The 20,858-nt window shown below is 42.1% G+C and overlaps 2 protein-coding genes across 2 annotated transcripts; both read left to right on the top strand.

Annotated features, from left to right (window-relative positions):
• Positions 1-4,207: 4,207 nt before the first annotated feature.
• ctsk (cathepsin K) lies at positions 4,208-11,462 on the top strand. The gene is made up of 8 exons (XM_036945823.2): positions 4,208-4,441; positions 5,270-5,396; positions 6,192-6,314; positions 7,247-7,399; positions 8,226-8,444; positions 10,273-10,438; positions 10,584-10,692; positions 10,850-11,462. The coding sequence occupies exons 2-8, from the start codon at positions 5,271-5,273 to the stop codon at positions 10,947-10,949; spliced, it is 996 nt and encodes a 331-aa protein (XP_036801718.2). The 5' UTR covers positions 4,208-4,441; position 5,270; the 3' UTR covers positions 10,950-11,462.
• Positions 11,463-12,154: 692 nt separating this feature from the next.
• ctss2.1 (cathepsin S, ortholog2, tandem duplicate 1) lies at positions 12,155-20,703 on the top strand. The gene is made up of 8 exons (XM_021559165.3): positions 12,155-12,402; positions 13,178-13,302; positions 13,563-13,685; positions 14,340-14,492; positions 15,806-16,030; positions 16,194-16,359; positions 16,573-16,675; positions 20,201-20,703. The coding sequence occupies exons 2-8, from the start codon at positions 13,180-13,182 to the stop codon at positions 20,298-20,300; spliced, it is 993 nt and encodes a 330-aa protein (XP_021414840.3). The 5' UTR covers positions 12,155-12,402; positions 13,178-13,179; the 3' UTR covers positions 20,301-20,703.
• The last annotated feature ends 155 nt before the right edge of the window (positions 20,704-20,858 follow it).

Genomic DNA, 20,858 nt, shown 5'->3' with positions numbered 1-20,858 from the left:
GGGCTCCCAGAACGTGAAAGCGGAAGCACTGTCCCGCCTTTACGACACAGAGGATAGGTCCACCGAACCTACTCCCATCCTTCCCGCCTCAAAGCTGATAGCACCAGTGGTATGGGAGGTGGACTCGGACATCGAGCGGGCGTTACGGGCTGAACCCGCGCCTTCTCAGTGTCCGGCGGGGCAGAAGTACGTGCCGCTTGGTGTTCGGGACCAACTGATTCGGTGGGCTCACGTCCTACCCTCCTCGGGTCACCCTGGGGTGAGGAGGACAATAGGGAGCCTTCGGGGGAGGTATTGGTGGCCTACCTTGGCTAGGGACGTTAAGGTTTATGTCTCCTCCTGTTCAGTATGCGCCCAGAGTAAGGCTCCTAGGCACCTTCCTAGAAGGAAGTTACAACCCCTCCCCGTTCCACAACGGCCATGGTCACATCTATCCGTAGACTTCCTGACCGATCTTCCCCCGTCTCAGGGGAACACCACGGTTCTGGTGATTGTGGATCGGTTCTCTAAGTCCTGCCGTCTCCTCCCATTGTCCGGTATCCCTACAGCCCTACAGACTGCGGAGGCATTATTCACCCACGTCTTCCGGCACTACGGGGTGCCGGAGGACATCGTTTCTGATCGGGGCCCCCAGTTCACGTCCCGAGTATGGAGGGCGTTCATGGAGCGTCTGGGGGTCTCGGTCAGCCTGACCTCCGGTTATCACCCCGAAAGTAATGGGCAGGTGGAGAGAGTAAACCAGGAGGTGGGTAGGTTTCTGCGGTCGTACTGCCAGGACCGGCCAGGGGAGTGGGCGAGGTACATCCCCTGGGCCGAAATGGCCCAGAACTCACTACGCCACTCCTCTACTAATGTGTCCCCTTTTCAGTGTGTGTTGGGGTACCAGCCGGTCCTGGCACCGTGGCATCCGAGCCAGACCGAGGCTCCTGCGGTGGAGGAATGGGTGCAGCGCTCCAAAGAGACCTGGAGGGCCGTCCGGGAATCCCTTCAACAAGCTAGTGGAAGGCAGAAAAGGAGTGCTGACCGCCACCGCAGTGAGGCCCCCGTGTTTGTACCGGGGGACAGGGTCTGGCTCTCGACCCGAAACCTGCCCCTCCGCTTGCCCTGCCGGAAGCTTGGGCCGCAGTGTGTAGGGCCTTTCAAAGTCCTGAGGAGAATAAACGAGGTGTGTTATCGATTACAACTCCCTTCCTATTATCGTATTAACCCCTCGTTTCATGTGTCACTCCTCAGGCCGGTGGTAGCTGGTCCCCTACAGGACGGTGAGGTGCCGGAGGTCCCTCCTCCCCCTCTGGACATCGAGGGGTCCCCGGCGTATACGATACGGGCCATTCTGGACTCGAGACGCCGGGTGAGGGGCCTGCAGTACCTCGTGGACTGGGAGGGGTACGGTCCGGAGGAGAGGTGCTGGGTACCGGTGGGGGACATTTTGGATCCGTCAATGTTGAGGGATTTCCATCGCCTCCATCCGGAGCGCCCTGCGCCTCGTCCTCCGGGTCGACCTCGAGGCCGGTGTAAGGACCCCCACATGAAAGGAAGACCCAGAGTTACTTCTGCTGCAGAGGATAAGTTCATTAGAGTTACCAGCCTCAGAAATTCCAGCCCAAATAAATGCTTCACAGAGTTCATGTAACAGACACATCTCAACATCATCTGTTTAGAGGAGACTGAGTGAATCTGGCCATCATGGTCGAATTACTCCAAAGAAACGACTACTAATGGACACCATTAATAATAAGAGACATGCTTGGGCCAAGAAACACGAGCAATGGACATTAGACTGGTGGAAAATTGGTCTTTTGGTCTGATGAGTCCAAATTTGAGATTTCTGGTTCCAACCGCAGTGTCTTTGTGAGACGCAGAATAGGTGAGCAGATGATTTCCACGTGTGTGGTTCCCACCGTGAAGCATGGAGGAGAAGGTGTGATGGTGTGGGGGTGCTTTGCTGGTGACATTGTCTGTGATTTATTTAGAATTCAAGGCACACTTAACCAGCATGGCTATCACAGCATTCTGCTGTGACTATCATTTGTTTTTCAACAGGACAATGACCCAAAACACACCTCCAGGCTGTGTAAAGCCTATTGACAAAGAAGGAAAGTGATGGAGTGCTGCATCAGATGACCTGGCCTCCACAATCACCCAAACTCAACCCAATTGAGATGGTTTGGGATGAGTTGAGTGAAGCTGAGTTATGCTCAGCATATGTGGGAACTCCTTAAAGACTGTTGGAAAAGCATTCCTCGTGAAGCTGGTTGAGTGAATGCCAAGAGTGTGCAAAGCTGTCATCAAGACAAAGGGTGGTTACTTTGAGGAATCTCAAATATAAAATATATTTTAATTTGTTTAACACTTTTTTGGTTACTACATGATTCCATATGGGTTATTTAATAGTTTTTATGTCTTCACTATTATTCTACAATGTATAAAATAGTAAAAAGAAAGAGAAACCCTTAAATGAGTAGGTGTGTCCAAACTTTGACTGGTACTGTATATGTAGTATACTATATTATATTTCTCACATTTAATTTGTTTGCTTAGCAATTTCAAAGTGAACCCTCCATTGGAATTCAAGTTAATTCAAGTATTGGCATTGTCACATAAACATGGTCAATCAGAAAATACCTAATAAAATACCAACGCCCCCCACTCCACAAACACACCAACATGCACATGCACATGCACGCACACACACACACAAACACATACACACACATCACCACATCACCATGACATGTTCTCGACCTGAGAGGGGGACTGCTGGTTGAACGACGCAGACAGTCCTGGTCTCATTATCTAGAGTGGCTGGCCCAATCAAACAGTGCCTGAAAGAGTCTTAAAGGAGCTTAAGTCTCATTCTGCTGCCCAGTGAGCTCCGGAGTGCCAAGGGCATATGCTTCAGGTGCCCAAGTCTATACCAGAGATCAGACAGATTACAAATGGTCATTGACGAATGCCAGGCTAGCTCCCTTGCACATGAATGACTCTCATACTCGAGACTCCACATGGCTTGACCTTAAACATCAACCTTCTACTTTTGAAACAGAGAGAGCTAAACATCTTTATTCTGTTATCTAGTGTTTTATGTTGAAATAATGATAATGTCTTATAAAAAATGGATTTGACCAAGAAACATGTTCTTACGATGCAAAAATTTGAGGAAATCCACTTAAACATGCATTCAGTCAGCACAGGAGAACAGTTTGGGTTGAATGGGGCCCCATTTTACATGAACAAGTGTGAGTAATCAACATGCAGTTTAGTGTGTTGTTCTCATTGTTGAGTGTATGTCACGAGATGCATTCTTTTTTAAGGGGTGATTTAAGCATGTAGAGTCATGTCTGACTGCATGTACCTAACATCATGAGACAGTCTACATATACACACAGCCCTGACACATTGGCTCAGGACCACAGGGGGTTGACTAACACACGGAAGTACCCGTTTGAACTTCAGAGCAATGGTGATCATATGCAGAAGGGGGGACCATAGCATAGAATTGTTGGGATTTGCTACAGACAGTATGTCACATTCTATATAGAGAGGCCACCTTGAAACTTGTATACAGTATATATTATACTTAACCCTGATTTGAGTCACATGGAAAAATTCAACTTTGCTTCAGTGTAACGGATGTGAAACGGCTAGCTAGTCAGCGGTGGTGCGCGCTAAATAGCGTTTCAATCGGTGACGTCACTTGCGGCTTTTGTGGAGCGATGGGTAACGATGCTTCGTGGGTGTCAGTTGTTAATGTGTGCAGAGGGTCCCTGGTTCGCGCCCGGGTATGGGCGAGGGGACGGTCTAAAGTTATACTGTTACATCAGCTATCCAAAGTGAAGGTCCAAAGTTATCCAAATGGCCTATCCCCCCACCACCAGACAACACCACCCCACTCACCCTCAATACCCTCAATTTTACCAGCATGCCTAGTATTTTTTTTTTTTGCATTACACCATTATGTAATTTACAACGTAGACTCATTCTGAAATAATCAATACTATACAAATATTTTGTTGTTTGATATATATTCACAATCATTCACTTTCTTTATTTTCTGAATATTCTAAATAAACAGTTAGAGGCTACTGCTTGCCTACATCTTTTAATTCAAATAATCGTTATACACTTGTTATACACCTATGCGACTGAGATAAATGTGCACAGCGAATAAAGGCCTATTGCAATGTTAAAAATTGACTTAAAAGTTAGAGACGCCCCTGCAATTTGACACCTGACATCATCTGGTTGGCTCCTTTAGGTGAGCGAATCCAGATGTAATTCCCCTTTGCGGAAACTTTTTCCCCTCCTAAATTTAGAGCTCCCTTTGCACTTCCTCAAACTGCAGACTATATAACTGCTCACACAGTGACCTACTTCATCGTAGGGAAACAACTGGTCAAAGGAATTCATCCGACATCTTCTCTTCAAGTCTACGACCAAGGTAGAATTTGTCAACTCCACGTTTTTTCAATTTCTTAAATCCGCAAACTTTTGATGTTGCCTTTATGTCTACATTATTTTTTCAAGCAGGCATTTTGTAGAATTATGTTCCTTAGAACTTTCAGTTTCACTTGGGATTTTGTTTCCATAAAACAATTACCACATCGAATTAGTTGTTAAAAATAACATTGATAATCACTGCATTTCGACAAATAGTAGACTTTGTTTGTTTTATAGTTAAAACATTGCAGAGCAGTGATGTGATTATAAGTGTACTATATTCTGTTGCAACAAAGAATGCACGTTGGTCATGGTGTAGTCAAACATTTATCATAGAAATGAAACAGTTCTAAAGTTAACTATGAAACCTTTATAGCCTGTATAGCCTACATTAATTTATAGCACCATGAAACAATGGGAATATTAAACATGAAGTAAACCCTAAGTTGCAAGCATTATTACTGTGCAGCAAAGGTCTATACAGTAGCATGAAGTTCCCTATGAATGATCTGAGGAATTTCCCATAGAACATAGAGATACTGTCTTTTGTTATGACACCTCATAATAATGAGGCAGAGCGAAAAAAATATGAACTGAAGCCCAATTCACTTCACCTCTCTTATGGATGTTATGTTGTCAGTATGAAAGTCAACAACCATTTCTGTATTTGTACTGTAATTAGTGCCCTTCCTTGGGTTTGTCTAGACTCTTAGGTGCTGCCACAATATTGAAATGTAGAAATATAATGCATAATGCAATTATCTAATTGTATTTATCAATGTAATATGTATACATCAATGACTAAAGTAGCCCTTTTGTCTTTTCTCAGAATGCTGCTGTGTGGTTGTGTACTGCTGTTCTTGGGCTCAGTCCTAGCCCATCCCCTGAACGAGATGTCACTGGAAGCACAGTGGGACTCCTGGAAGACCACCCACCTGAGAGAGTACAACGGCCTGGTGAGTGTCCGTCTTTCTGGCTGCCTGGCTACCTACTCCTCACATTTATGCAGTGGTTTTTGTTTAAATTCTGCCCGTTCCTCTAAAGGTTGGTAATTACAGAATGATTACCTCAGCCTTGGATAACAAATACTCATGATGTTTCTTATTTGCTTTGACGGTGGAAGTGCTTTTGAATATCAAAGCAATTCATCATCATGACATTATAATATAGTGTGTCACTTATACATATGAGAACACTGTTGTCTTTAAGTCAATAGTTTACAAACTATTGTGGAAAGCTTCTGTATGTGTTGTTCTCCCTTGAAATGTTTTGTTATTATACCTTGCAAGCAAGAAAAGCAGGAAACATGAGAACTAAATCCTCCGTTCAGAATGTCAACTTCCTTGTTTTTACAGTAAAGAGTTATCAGCCAAGCTGTTAGGAACACAAGTATTTCAGTGCTATAAGCTAACTTGACCTTACAAGACAATGTTTGGGCCTCACTGCTTCAGGATGTGTGTCCCCCACAATTTACGGTGAGCACATTCCTCAGCAGAAAACACAAGACAGCACTTTTTCCCCTACTACATCCAGCTTTGAAGCATCATTCCTCACACACTGTAATGAGTGATCGAAGGCTCTGTAAAGAGTTGACAATACATATTTTCCTAACTACCTTTCACCTCCACCATTTTGTGTCTCTACGAACCAGTTCAGTTGCACTGTGGAGACTGTGAGCACAGGGACCAAAGAACACACGAATGGCCAGCTGTATGATTGACAGTTGTGTTTTGTTGATGTTTTCATGGTAGGGGGAGGAGGCGATCCGTAGAACCATCTGGGAGAAGAACATGCGTCTGATCGAAGCCCACAATGAGGAGGCCGCTCTGGGCATTCACTCGTACGAGCTGGGCATGAACCACCTGGGAGACATGGTGAGTTAGTGAGCCACATCCTCTATGGGTGATTTTTGTTGTTGTTGCGTACATGGAGAAAAAGTACAAAAAATGGGAGGGTCTAAGAAAGGGTCTATGTAACTCTGTGTGAAAGCACGGTGAATGATATGTCAGAGGGAAACTATTTTGTGTTTGTTGTCCTCAGTTATCCTTTCTAACCATTGTCTCCCTACTGTCCAAGGCTTATCATTTTGGGTATGTGTTTCAAATAGGGGAATGTCCCTCAAGTTGTAGTTATGGTTTTATTTCACAAACAAGATCAAGCACAGAATAGACTAGTGGCTTTTAGCTGATGCAGAGCACAGCCATCTGTGTTTTTACTCACTCAATGGCTTACTGATTCAAATGGAGGTTGTTAGGTTAGTGAACATTAAATCTAGCCGTGACATGCATGTCAGGTTGGGTCATGAGTGATGACTGTGTTAGTGTGAGACTTGAAATCCCTGAACGGGCTGTAGATTAAAATGGTAGGGAAAAACAACCTGTTATATAGCAGCTTGACTTTTACTGAGTGGCTTCTATGACACTCATTAATGCTTTGTCCATTTCTTATCCATCGGAGTACACAGAGATCAGTTCATCTGAATGTCAGTTTCACTTCAATGTTGAGATGTTCTGTAAATAAAACAAGGATGTATAGTACTTCAAGTTTCACAGAGACTAGCAGTAACCTAACATGTTTTAGCACTCGTACTCGTATCAGGGCATGATGGGTTTAAAATTATGTAAATTGTGTCCGTTTTTATTTCATTTTTTATTTCATGATCTCCAATGGGATTAATAAGCCATTGCTTTTTTAATATGATAACTGCTGGACTATAAACATGGAACCACTTGTCCCTACTCATAGTGGGTAAATGGTTCATAGTCTATTGCTGTGCATTCATCCTCATCCGCATCCCTCTCCTCAGACGTCAGAGGAGATAGCTGAGAAGCTGACTGGCCTCCAGGTGCCCATGAACAGGGACCGTAGCAACACCTGGATCCCTGACAACAATGTGGTGAAGCTCCCCAGGTCCATCGACTACCGCAAGAAGGGCATGGTGACCCCAGTCAAGAACCAGGTTAGAGGATGCAAACAACAACGAGCTGTCACTCAAGTCCACTGTTTCCCCTAGATGTATTTCTTATTTCCTAGATTTATTGCACCAAAATGTTCAAACAAGCTTAATTGAGGCCAAAATAATGGTTTTAGGTAGAGAGCAACAGTCTAGGCGGGGTGCCATCTGAAAATGTTTAGGGGAAACACTGGGTTACAAAGAACTGATTTCATATTCCTCCTTGCTTTCAGTCAGTTTAGTCAGGCCTCTTTGTTTTCTTGAGGTAGCAAATTATCACAGTTACAGTACAGTCACATAACCTGTCTAGGACAATAAAAACCCATGGTTTGTCTAATTGACTTAGACAAGTAAAGAATGTTTGATTATGAAAGGTAATTACTCATTATGATCTAATTGGACACTAAGGCATTATTTATTATTCATGTCAACATGGTATTTAGTTAAGTGGTACATTAAGTACCCAGGCTGAAATATGGAGTACATCTTTGCTACCAGGGAACACTAGGAGATTAGCCCTAGATTTATACCATTAATGAACAGTAGGTCACTTTACATGAGCACTAATAGTCTGTGGTATCAACAAAGAGCTGTCAGGTTCAGGAGGGATGTGATAGTGAGGTGTGAGTGCAGTATGTCTACCCTCTAGTGGTGAATTTGATAACTACAGACGTTCTGAGGGCAGACGAAAAAAACATTATTTGCTGAAACCCTCTGAAATTTTTTTTTCAATCAGGGCCTTTGACTCTCTGTCAAAGTGCACCACCTGATGGACAAATTGGAGAAGGCCGCTCTGACCCTAATGTAAATGTTTATGTCCTCTCTTTCTCAGCTCTCCTGTGGCTCCTGCTGGGCCTTCAGCTCTGCAGGGGCCCTGGAGGGCCAGCTGGCAAAGACCACAGGCAAACTGATAGACCTCAGCCCACAGAACCTGGTGGACTGTGTCACTGAGAACAATGGCTGTGGTGGAGGCTACATGACCAACGCCTTCGAATACGTTGAGGAAAACGGAGGCATCGACACAGAGGAGGCTTACCCTTACCTTGGCCAGGTAGGGGCATGGTTTGGCTGAGATTGAAACAGAATGTGACTGTCGTTTTAGTTTGTTCAACTGTTTTAGTTTGTTGAAATGACATTTTCTGTCAGTGTTTTCTTACAACACGCCAGGTAAGTTGGAATGTGCTGGATGACAGCTGCAGTTTCTGATTGAGCTATCACATCAAATGCTCTTCAACTAAAACAAGATAATAATCACATGCTGTTCACCAAAAAGTCCTAAAATGTATTTCTGTGGCCAATTCCGGGAAGTGGTGACATCCATGGTCTTATGTATTCTCCAATGGCCTAACTACAAACAACACAAGCACTTTGCTCACTTCCATATTGTTTAGTACTTTGCTTGTATGTAAAAAACATACCACACTGGCAACTCTTTCTTTACCACTTCTGTAGTTGTCCACATTTTCCCAGGATATACAGAACACACCACTACCAAGGTGCTATGAAAGTTATTAGTAATTTGCTAGAAATGTACAGTAGCAACATAGTACCAAGACCAGCTATAGTGGAAAGTCAGTAGGCCTGATCACCAACAACGACGAGACAGCCTACAGGGAGGATATAGGCACTCTGACGGCGTGGTGCCAGGTAAACAACCTCTCCCTCAACGTTAGCAAAACAAAGGAGCTGATTGTGGACTTCAGGAGGAACCAGGCTGGACACGCCCCCATCCCCATCAACGGGGCCGCCGTGGAGACGGTCTGCTGTGGAGACGGCCGTCTCAGAGAAGCTGAAATGGTCTAACCACACGGACACCGTAGTGAAGAAGGCAGCGACTCTTCAACCTCAGGATGCTGAAGAAATTTGGCATGTCCCCGAGGGCCCTCACAGTGTTCTACAGAAGCACCGTCGAGAGTGTACTGTCGGGTTGCATCACAGCCTGGTACGGCAAATACGTGCAGCCGAACGCACCATTGGGTGCACACTGCCTGCCCTACAGGACATCTAGAACACCAGGTGTCACAGGAAAGCCAAGAAGATCATTGGGGATCCCAGCCATCCAATCCATGCCCTGTTTTCCCCTCTTCAATCACTCAGACGCGAGCAATACAGGAGCATCATGGCAAAAACTGAAAGACTGGCCTATAGTTTCTACCCTCAGTCCATCAGGCTGCTGAACAGCCACCACTAGTCAACTATCTGCTCCCCCCTGCTACGCCCCCTATGGACATCCCCCCGCTACTCCCCGCAAATTGACACCCCCCCCACATCTTCAACTCTCACTTATCTTACCTGCTACTCTCCCTATGGACATTCTTTCTCCTGATGTTCCCCCACTCCCCAATGGATTTTACTCTGCCCCCACCCCAACATTCATCACTGTTGCAGTTGTTAATATGTTTATTATTACTTTTTAGTTTTGATTCCACTCAATGATCATGCTGCTGCTCCCCCTATGGTCATTCTACCCCACCCCCCCAACAGTCTTTACTCTGCCCCCACCCCAACATTCATCACTGTTGCAGTTGTTAATATGTTTATTATTACTTTTTAGTTTTGATTCCACTCAATGATCATGCTGCTGCTCCCCCTATGGTCATTCTACCCCACCCCCCCAACAGTCTTTACTCTGCCTCCACCCCAATGACCATGTATTTATTCACCACTGCCACAGTTGTTATTATGTATATAGTGCTATTTCTATTGTTTTTATTACCATTTTCATTATTTTATTTCACTTAGTCCTGCATGTTGGAGCTTGAAGCCTAAGATGTTCACTGTACCCTGCAATCACACCTGCAATCCTGTACATGTGACTATTAAACAATCAGAATCTGAATCATAAATAAACCAATCCATGTGTACCACTCTGTCTACAGGATGAGCAGTGTGTCTACAACGCGTCTGGCATGGGTGCTCAGTGTCGCGGGTTCAAGGAGATCCCTGAGGGAGACGAGTGGGCACTGACCAAGGCTGTAGTCAAAGTGGGGCCTGTGGCTGTGGGCATTGATGCCACCCTCTCCACCTTCCAATTCTACCAGAGAGGTGAGTGACATTCTGCCTCCAAGTACCATAGATAGAAGAATCAACCACTTGTAGTGGTCTAACACACAACACATGCCAGTAGACTCCTAAAGCACTTCTCTTAAAGCTTATTGAAGCTCATTCCTTTACACTGTCATTTACTCAGGCGTGTACTACGACCCCAACTGCAACAAGGATGACATCAACCACGCCGTGCTTGCAGTGGGCTATGGACAAACTGCCAAGGGTGTGAAATTCTGGATCGTCAAGAACAGGTGGGTCACAATGCACTTGGTTTATTCAATGGCATCAGGTAACACGTTGACTTGAAATGTATCTTTTCAAAACCACGATTCATCCTCTTTATCCTCTCTCTCTCTCTCTCTCTCTCTCTCTCTCTCTCTCTCTCTTGCTCTCCCCCCTCTCTAACAGCTGGAGCGAGAGCTGGGGCAAACAGGGCTACATCATGATGGCACGTAACCGCGGGAATGCATGTGGCATTGCCAACCTGGCCAGTTACCCCATCATGTGAACACCAAGCGGCGGAGTGCACCATGGAGGCAGGGAAGCCAAACCACATAGCAATGACTACACACGATACAGAAAATAACACTATGTTTCTGGAATAGCACATTCATATAGTCTGGAAGTTTGGGTATCCCAGAGTTTTTTTTGCAACCTACTCAAGTCTTACTGTTATATCTTCAAACTGCCAGACTTCAATTGTAGTCTGATCTACAGTGGAACAACTATGATTGTGATGAGGAATCTGTGTAGTGCACAGCACTTTGCATAGGTTGTATTCAGTGTGTCAGGTCAGGTAACATTGCTGTGCAATGGGAGTTTTGTCTCACTTTCCTGTCAATGCAAAAAGGTATTAAACTTAGTAAATGTAAGTGTGTGTCGATCAAGATTGCTCCTGGTGGGTTTTTCTTTGAATGATGTTGACTTTTATTTTATTGTTCAGCACTTTTACACCAAAATCTGATGATTGAATTGTAACATTGCTTTCTATGAAATGGAATAAAAGTTGATTAATTTGAAATGTGAGTGTATGTGCCTGTACATTTCCCCATTGAAGGGAAGAGATGTGAAAAAAAGACCAACAGAAAAAGGAAGATTAAGGTTCCTGAGGTTTTTCAGCGATGTTAAGTATCTCAAATCAACAATCATTCAGTGTACCCTATTGCAGTGCTGTATGTATACATACACAACAATATGAATGAGGTATACATGTATTTGTGTTGACTGTTAAATCTGATGATGATGAATGCAGTACTGATAAGAAGCCTTCTTGAGGTCATGAGATAGAGAGACAATGAGAGAATAAACAGGTGAAAATGTCACATAACAGTTTCAAACCAGTAACACCTCTTCCTGCCTCAGACTCACCCCCTCAAACAACAGACTGACTGTGATCTGGTCTTAAAAAACAAATGAAAGCTCTTGTATAGTTAATGTAGTGTTGATTGAATGTAATGTTTATACAAACACTGATGGCAATGTTTAAAACAGAGATTGGCAGGTAGCCTACTGTTAAGAGCAATGGGCCGGTAACCAAAAGGTTGCTGGTTTGAATACCTATGCCAACTAGGTGAAACATTTGTAGATGTGCCCCCAAGCAAGTCACTTAACCCTAGTTGTTTATATATTTGAACAGATATTTAAGAACAGTGGGCTGGCTAATAGTCAGTATGATATCTGGCTATATATTTTTATATTTTCCCCCTAGAAGTCATAGAAGTCATACACATTATCATTAAGGGGTCTATAATATTGTTTTTTTTTAAATGCAATGAGAAATAGTATTTTAGCATGGTCAACATAGACATTTATAGATGACACATTAGAAACGGTCAATGAGGAAGTTCTACCACATGACTTGCACAAATAAATATCAAGCAGGAAAACAGATCCCACTGAAATCAATTGACGCGCCTTGCTCTCCTCTGAAGTCATCATCAGGTGCAACCGAGTTTTACAAGGTAAAACGTTTCTCCGTTTTCAGTCGAGGCAGATAAGACTATTTCATGTTCATAATGTAGTTAGCTAGACTCGTTTTAATTAGGAATTTGGTTTTATCTTGCCCTTATTTAAAAACATTTTCATAAAGCATTCGCTTTACTTTCGTTTTTAATTTGTCAGTGTAACATTATTTGCTTATAACCATTCATGCATGTATGTTTTCTTCCTTTTGTGAAATTGTCAAATTCCTCTTTTCATTACAACCTTTTTTGTAACTTGGACAACATCAACATTAATGAGTTGCACAGTTTCATAAACCAGATGATTTCTACTGATAGCCTAGTGGCAAACCTACTGAGATACTTATTTAACTAAATAATAAGCCTACCCAACGACACAATATTCTTATTTATGAAATTAGATCATTTGACCCGTTTTGGGTCTTTCTTTTACGTAGTAGAGATGGGTTAACAGATAGCCTAATCTTGAGCACTGAAGCTTCCTATTGAATAGGCCATAAACATTTTTCTATATGCAACGTTTTTGTAGAATCTGAGTGATGGAGTTATTTATTTGATCAGCGTTTAAAGACTCTTGATCAACAGTTTGCTAGCGGAACGGTTTCAATAACCGTTGATGGTTGGTCTTGTGACATGCAGAGTCATTGTGTATAGGCTACAGTAGTTGACGTAATTGAGCCGCACACACACTATTAATTCCTTATTTGGATACACAATGAAATACTACAATATAATTGCCTCATGGTTGTATAACACTTGTCTATCTTCTGTGCAGGCATGATGTTGTGGAGCCTGCTGCTCGCTGTGCTATGTGGCACAGCAGTTGCCCTGTTTGACCCAATGCTGGAACAGCACTGGCAGATGTGGAAGAAGACACATGACAAGAACTACCAGACTGAGGTGAGATGAACCAGCATCACTGTAAGATGTTTTGGCTAGGATAAGGCCAAGCTGCTACTATAGTGGCATTTAGACAGGTTCTGTTTGCTGTATAGGTTGAAAGTACCACCACCTTTCCCACATACATTTCTTACATATAACTAGCTATCACTGAATGCATTGTGATTCAACCTGTGTGGTTTACATATTTGAAAGTGTACTGTTTTACAAGTCATAGACTGAGATTTTTCTACCCCTGTGTGTGTGTGGATACCGTGTAGGTTGAGGAGCTGGGCCGAAGGGAGGTCTGGGAGAGGAATCTTCAGCTGATCAGCCTCCACAACCTCGAGGCATCCATGGACATGCACACCTATGACCTGGGCATGAATCACATGGGGGACATGGTGAGGGCCTCAGATCACTGAAAATGCCAAGGAACAATTTGGAACTCTGATATCTGAAGTTGTTAGTAAACTTAGCACCTACCTTGGCCTGATTCCATACAATTTTGATAGTGCTTGTATGGATAGTGCTTCCAAAAAAAAGTCTGCAGAATATTTGATGCTTTCAGTAGGTAATGCAGTCAGCCTGGTTTACATGAAAGAAGAGTCAAACATTTAGATTTTGACCTACATGACTATTTATTTTGTTGAGTTCCTTTGTCGTTGTTTTCCGGCGTTTGATTTTCTTGGCTAATAGCTGTTGAAATATTGCTTAAACTGCTTTCCTGAAGACAAGGCATTCCTTCCTAATCTTAGTGATTAATGAGCATGACTGCAAATATACTTCCTTATTCCTCTAGTATGTATAACAAGTGGATGTACCCTTTCATGAGTACGCATCTGATTTGTTTTCTGTAAATACACAAGTAAAAGTATCATCCCATTGCACTACAGTATGTGCCTTTAAATGTATTTGTTATCCTGTTTCAACGTGTATCTTCCTCCAGTTGATGTAGCCTTGGGTTCATGGGATGGCTTTATTATACTGATTAAAGTAAGTGCTCTTTAAATGCTCAGTCTGGTTGACGTGTTGCCTCTCTTGTCAACCATTTTCAGACCCAGGAGGAGATTTCCCAGTCTTTTGCCTCATTGCGTGTTCCTACTGACCTCAAGAGGGAGCCCTCTGCATTTGTAGGATCCTCCGGTGCCCCCATACCTGATACCATTGACTGGAGAGAGAAGGGCTATGTCACTGGAGTCAAAATGCAGGTAATGATGAACAGCTATCAGTGCAGTTTGTGCCTGCTCCTTTATATACTGACATGTATGTGTAACTGATAGATGCACACACACACACACACACACACACTACATGTTAATGTTTGTAAATTGTAATGTCTTTGGCTATAATGTATTTTTCGCTATGTGTCGGGCCCCAGTAAGACTAGCTGTCGCCAATGGCGTCGGCTGTCGTAGAAATATTGTTTCAATAATATCTCTCAGATACCGGAACTTGTGAATTCAAATAGACATTATTACAAAGTAACAAGCTGAGCTGGCCCATGGAGCAACTGCCTTCCCCAGTCTCAGCACATTCCTTTATACATTTTCAAGTTTACATATATCTTATAGTTCTTCCCCTTTATGTTAATAATCAGCTCATTTTGGCTTCATGCCACTTTGGTTTCCCACTCTAAATTCCTTCCTGCGGGCGGGCTTGATTATATTGGTGGTGCAATTGTGACTGTTTGGTTAAAAAATTATTTCAACCCCCACCAAGCTGCAGTCATAAGTACATTCATTATATTGATTATGACCCTTCTTATCCAGGCATACATCTGGATTACAATATGTGTGTCTATTTCTTTGGTATATTGACTTTTCTCATGCTATATAGGTGTAATTCTAGGTTTCTTTAAGCTTTTAATGATTCTGTTTTGCTATATTATTATTTCACAAAACCACCCATACGGCTAATGGGGATAAATAATAAATAAATAAAATACATTGTGTACATTGTACTGTTGTATGTATATCATACATTATATGTATTATCTTTTTTAACTATTGGTAAATATCCTTGGGATGAATTAAAGTTGCTGTTACAGTAGAATAACTGATATCAGGATGTTAAAACACAGCGCTGTCTCTTTTCAGGTCATACTTCCTCTGTTTGTTTACTGTAAGGCCTCTTCCTTGTTCTCAGTCATTTCATTATTTCATTTTGTGAGGAAGTCGTCGGCTTAAGTGCTAGGGTGTGCAAGTTTAAAACAACTGAGTGACAAGCACTGCATGTGACACAAACATTTCCGTTACACTTTATTGTGCCAGTAAAATGTTTCTGTATTACATAGTAATACCGCTGAGCACTATTTGAAACCTACTTGTGAATTATATTGCACTTTTTTCCCCCTTTTTGTGTTATTGAATGTTTCAGAAACCATTGCCACCACATTATTTCTTGTAGATGTAATAGCAATGAAACAGTACAGTAAAAAAAAGGTCAACTAATAGGACTCTCAAATCAACTTTATCCAGGTATTAGATGTGGATTGCTTCCCTAACAATTGTCTTGTCCATAGGGCTCCTGTGGCTCCTGCTGGGCATTCAGCTCTGTCGGGGCCCTGGAGGGCCAGCTGATGAAGACCACAGGTAAACTGATAGATCTCAGCCCCCAGAACCTGTTGGACTGCTCCACCAAATACGGCAATCAGGGCTGCCACGGTGGCTTCATGACCAAGGCCTTCCAGTATGTCATCGACAACCAGGGCATTGCCTCTGACCAATCCTACCCTTACAAGGGAGTGGTGAGTATAAACTACTATTAACAGTATTAATAGTGTGTAGCTGGGGTCAGCTGCCCTTGGTAAGTAGCTGCAGTAACTAGCTGGTTGTAGCTTATTTCCCACGCCACATTAGCCTTGTGCACAGTAGTATCTGACCCCTTTGTTGTCTTGTCTCCCCTGTTAGCAACAACAGTGTAGCTACAACCCTGCTCAGGGTGCTGCAAACTGTTCCAGATACAGCTTTCTGCCTGAGGGGGATGAGGGGGTTCTGAAAGAAGCACTGGCCATCATCGGACCTATCTCTGTCGGCGTTGATTCCACCCGACCTAATTTTGCCTTCTACCGCAGCGGTACGGAAAAACTTAATTTCAACTTCTTGGGTCATGTTTTTACATTTTAAGGACAGTATGGTCTTGACATTGGTCATGTATATCTCAATCTGAAACCATGTGGATTTTATTGTGTGTCCACTTTATGGTCAACCGTTTGGCTTTGACTTGTGGAGAAATGCATATATATATTGAGGGTAGACTTGTCATGGTCCAACCCATGTATAATTGTAGGAGTTTACAATGATCCAACTTGCACAAAGAAGACAAACCATGCTGTCCTTGCTGTGGGGTACGGTACCCTGGGCGGGCAGGATTACTGGCTGGTGAAGAACAGGTAAGGGGATTTAGAACTTCACTCAGAGTTTCCATCTTCAAAGCTCCATCTGCTCTTCTGTTGTTCTGTATCTAGATATTTAGTCAAACAGGGCTACTGTTCAGAGCTGAGATGAAAAGATCCTCCAAGTGGACTTGTATTCAACTAGATTCCCCTTTTCAAACCTCCATCTGCTCCTTTGTTTCATTCTGACAAACAGGACCATGGTGAAGGGTAAAAATGGAAGTCAAAAGAGAAAGTGAAACTCAAATTGGGCTTTAGACAAATTAACCTTGGTAGTTTGGGATTTAATGCTATTGTTTATTGTGGGGTTATTCAGCTGGGGGTCTGCGGCCCCTTAGGGGTACTGCAGGGGGTCTGCCAAAATAATAATAATTGTAATATCATTTTTTTCCCCCAATGTTTTTGTGAATATCTCTAGCAACAACAGAATAAACAACATACCTACTGTAGAAAACAGGAGCATATCTTCTTTCTACACTAAAAACATCTATAAAAACAACATGCTAAAATTTCAAAGATTTTACTGCGTTACAGTTCATATAAGGAAATCAATCAATTTAAATAAATTCATTAGGCACTTATCTATGAATGTCACATGACTGGGAATACAGATAGGCATATGTTGATCACAGATACCTTAAAAAAAAGGTATGGGCGTGGATCAGAAAACCAGTCAGTATCTGGTGTGACCACCATTTGTCTTATATTTTTGTTCGGTATAATAATGTAAATTTGATCTCTTAACTCCTAATATTGAGCAAATTACACTGATTGGAGCCAATTACACTCACTGGAGTATCTAACATAGGCTTTGAAAAAGCGTCAGCGAATAGGCTACCAGTGCGACACGTGCCGCTGGCTGCTGGTTAGCTGACTAAACTCAACTCCACGGTGAAGGAGGTTTCTGATAAACTCCACCAACGGAGTTGAGCAGAGACCAGGCTTTGTGGAATTTAAGCTCTGACTACATTGATTTGCCCAAGGTCAATACTTTAAAAAATGTAAATTATGAAACGTTTACCTTGTACCTACCAATGTTTGTCCTCTGTAGTTGCATGTCTTTCTTTGTTTGATGAAATCCATATTTTTTAAATAAATGTTATCAAATACAACCACTGACTGTTTGCTCGAAGATGGTAACTCAGCACGACTGTGCATGTGCCAATTGAATCTCAGATGAAGTAGACCTAGGTCTCCAAATGCTCATGTCCAATCAAAACGCACAATCTTGGAAATTCAATTAGCACATTTGGCACGACTTGCCGTCTTCGAGAAACAGAAACGAGCAAACAGTCTGTGGTTGTATTTGATTAACATTCATTGAAAAAGAAAGTCACACCACTACAGAGGACAAACATAGGTACAAGGTAAGCGTTTCAGAATTTACTTATTTTTAAGTATTGACCTTGAGCGAATCAATGTAGTCGGAGTTGAATTTCACAAAGCCTGGTCTCTGCTCAACTCCGTTGGTGGAGTTTATCAGAAACTTCCTTCACGATGGAGTTGAGTTTAGTCAGCTAGCTGCTGGTAAACTTTCTTGATTTGGACATACATGGCTGGCTAACCTTTGTTTAACAGCTAAATAGCTGCTCTTAGCGGAAATGTGTTTAGAGTTACCTTTCTAGCTAATTGGCAGTGTTGGGTAGGTTACTTTCTAAATGTAATCCATAACAGTTATTAGTTACCTGGGCAAAATTGTAATCAGTAACCAGTAGCATAACTTTTGGATTACCCAAACTGAGTAATGTAATCTGATTACATTCAGTTACTTTTAGATTACTTTCCTCTTAAAAGACTAAAATGTATGTTACCAACTGAACCACATCTATTGCAGGATAAATCAATGTTAAAGTTTACATAGCTGGCCATATATGGATGGTACATTTTACTCTATGGGTTGGTTATGTAGGCTTCTTCTAACCCATCACTTTCTGCTACATATAATAATACAATTAAACTATATATTTACGTTAAAAACCAAAGTCTATCAGAATTCCAGTCATTACAAAAAATGTTATACCCCTTGATCTTCAAGAACAGGACTTGGAAATATGTAAGTATAGATTAGCCTAATTGTTTTACCTGAGCATAACCCCAAAACTAAGGACTAATTAGCCAGCCTTACTCTGTTGTTTATGATTTTGTTGTCATGGAGGACTGATTAGGCTCATTGATTTGAGTTGAAAAATAAATGCTGCGCTCATGGAATGGCATGCTGTGAGCACTACTGAAAAGTGCTATTTACATGTGAAAAATTAATGCCATATGCTGTATTTGCTATAGGCCTATTGTTTAACTTTTTGTTGGTGACACTTTGATATCTTGATAGTATGCAGCTGTTTAATGGGCAAATCCACAGATGAAACAATAACAAAACGGATTTATAAATCCACAAATGGATGTAGCAACTACAGATTGCCCCTTTAAGTCTATCAAAAGTGTGCGAGTTGGAACGTGTCCATTAGGCCTATGGATTTAATTTTATTATCAGCATGAATGAGATTGAGCAATACAAGCCCCACTTTTATTCCTTAGGCTTGGATATGCACTGTGCAGCTGTTGCAAGAGCGCATTTTTCACTGGCTGTCCACTGGTTTCAAAAACAATGATTGATAGGCAGTTTAAACTTCTTGAATTCAACCATTATTGGGTTCAAATACACATTTAGATTTGTGAACAGCCATCCACAACAACCACAATCCGCAAGGCGCAAATAGCTGAATGAGAGAGGAGCAGTGTGGTTCATGTCAATGCGCTATGTAGATAACAATAATAAATGATATCCGTATCGCCGTAGACTACACCACTGCTGTCATCCTTACCTCCAAGCGTTTATTCAAGTTGGATAATCTTTGGATGCCGACAGCAGTCGTACCATAGGAAGACATAGCTTGGACTGTGGCCTAAAAAAAAATATTCCTGCTCTTTTCCCGCGATCCATCAACCCCATTTGGTGAGTCATCATAAGGGTCTCTGACTTGTGGTCAGACTCGCTCAGGTGGAACAAATTTAAATTTGCGCCTTTCTTCAATGCTGATTTGAATGTCATTGAGAAAACAGAGAAGTGTCAAATATTTTTTTCCGCAAACCTCCTTTCCGAATTTAAAAGTAATCCTCGAAGTAATCATCTAGTTTTTCAAAAGTGTCTGTAATCTGATTACAATATTTTAGCCAGTAATTTAACGGATTACAGTTACCGTTTTCTTGGTAATCCCTTACATGTAATCCGTTACTCTCGAACCCTGCTAATAGGCTATGTTAGAGTTTACATTTCCTCTTACAATTATAATGTGGGGATGTCAAAACACTGAAAAATTATCTATTACATCTATTCCATTATGATTCACCTGATGATAAAACAAGACAGGTGATTTATTTTATTGCTAATGTAGGATGGGGGTCCCTGGGTCGCAGGTTTGCCTGGCAGGGGGTCCCTGGGCAAGAAAACCTTGAAGATCTCAGGTTTATTGAGTATTGATGTTCATTGGAAATATGTTTCAATCTTCCTCACCCTCTGTCTAGCTGGGGTTTATCGTGGGGAGACCAGGGATATATACGGATGTCACGCAACAAGGACAACCAGTGTGGCATCGCCTTGTACGGCTGCTACCCTGTCATGTAACTCCTGCTAATCAACGTGGCCTAACTGGAAAAACTGAGCCCTTTTATTAATTGAATATAATTCATTTTTACTAGCTCCATTGTTTTAGTCTTGTTTTACCATTTCACTTTCTGTCACTTTCTGTCACTTTCTGTCACTTTCTGTCTATATAGACAGTACTTCTTTAAAATAGTTTTTAGATGTCATGTATAAGGCAAATGTGATTATCTACATTATCACTGTATCTAGCGTCCTGTCCAGCGGGTGTACTAGTACATCAAGTTGCCTCACACTACAGAAACAGGAGCTAGGCTCTTGCTCGTATGAGCCGTTTTAGCTCGCACATGCCAAGGCTCGTGCAAAGCTACTTACTTGCTTAAATTAAAGTATATTTTGTCATTGAATAAATATAACTTTTAAAGAACTGATTTGAATTGAATTCATATTTCTACCTCCAAACTGTAGTGACTGTAAATTGCAATGCGTGTTTATTTCCATTTCCTCCGTCACAGTCAAAATGACAAGTATGTAGACCTACATCATGTGTGTTGCCATGTAGTGTGAATGAAGTCAGCAAAC

This window comes from Oncorhynchus mykiss, chromosome 2, assembly GCF_057628025.1.
Source record: "Oncorhynchus mykiss isolate SJ-2025 chromosome 2, ASM5762802v1, whole genome shotgun sequence".
Lineage (NCBI taxonomy): Eukaryota > Metazoa > Chordata > Actinopteri > Salmoniformes > Salmonidae > Oncorhynchus > Oncorhynchus mykiss.
Note: the sequence above shows the minus strand (reverse complement) of the source record. Positions and strands in the feature narration are given on the sequence as shown.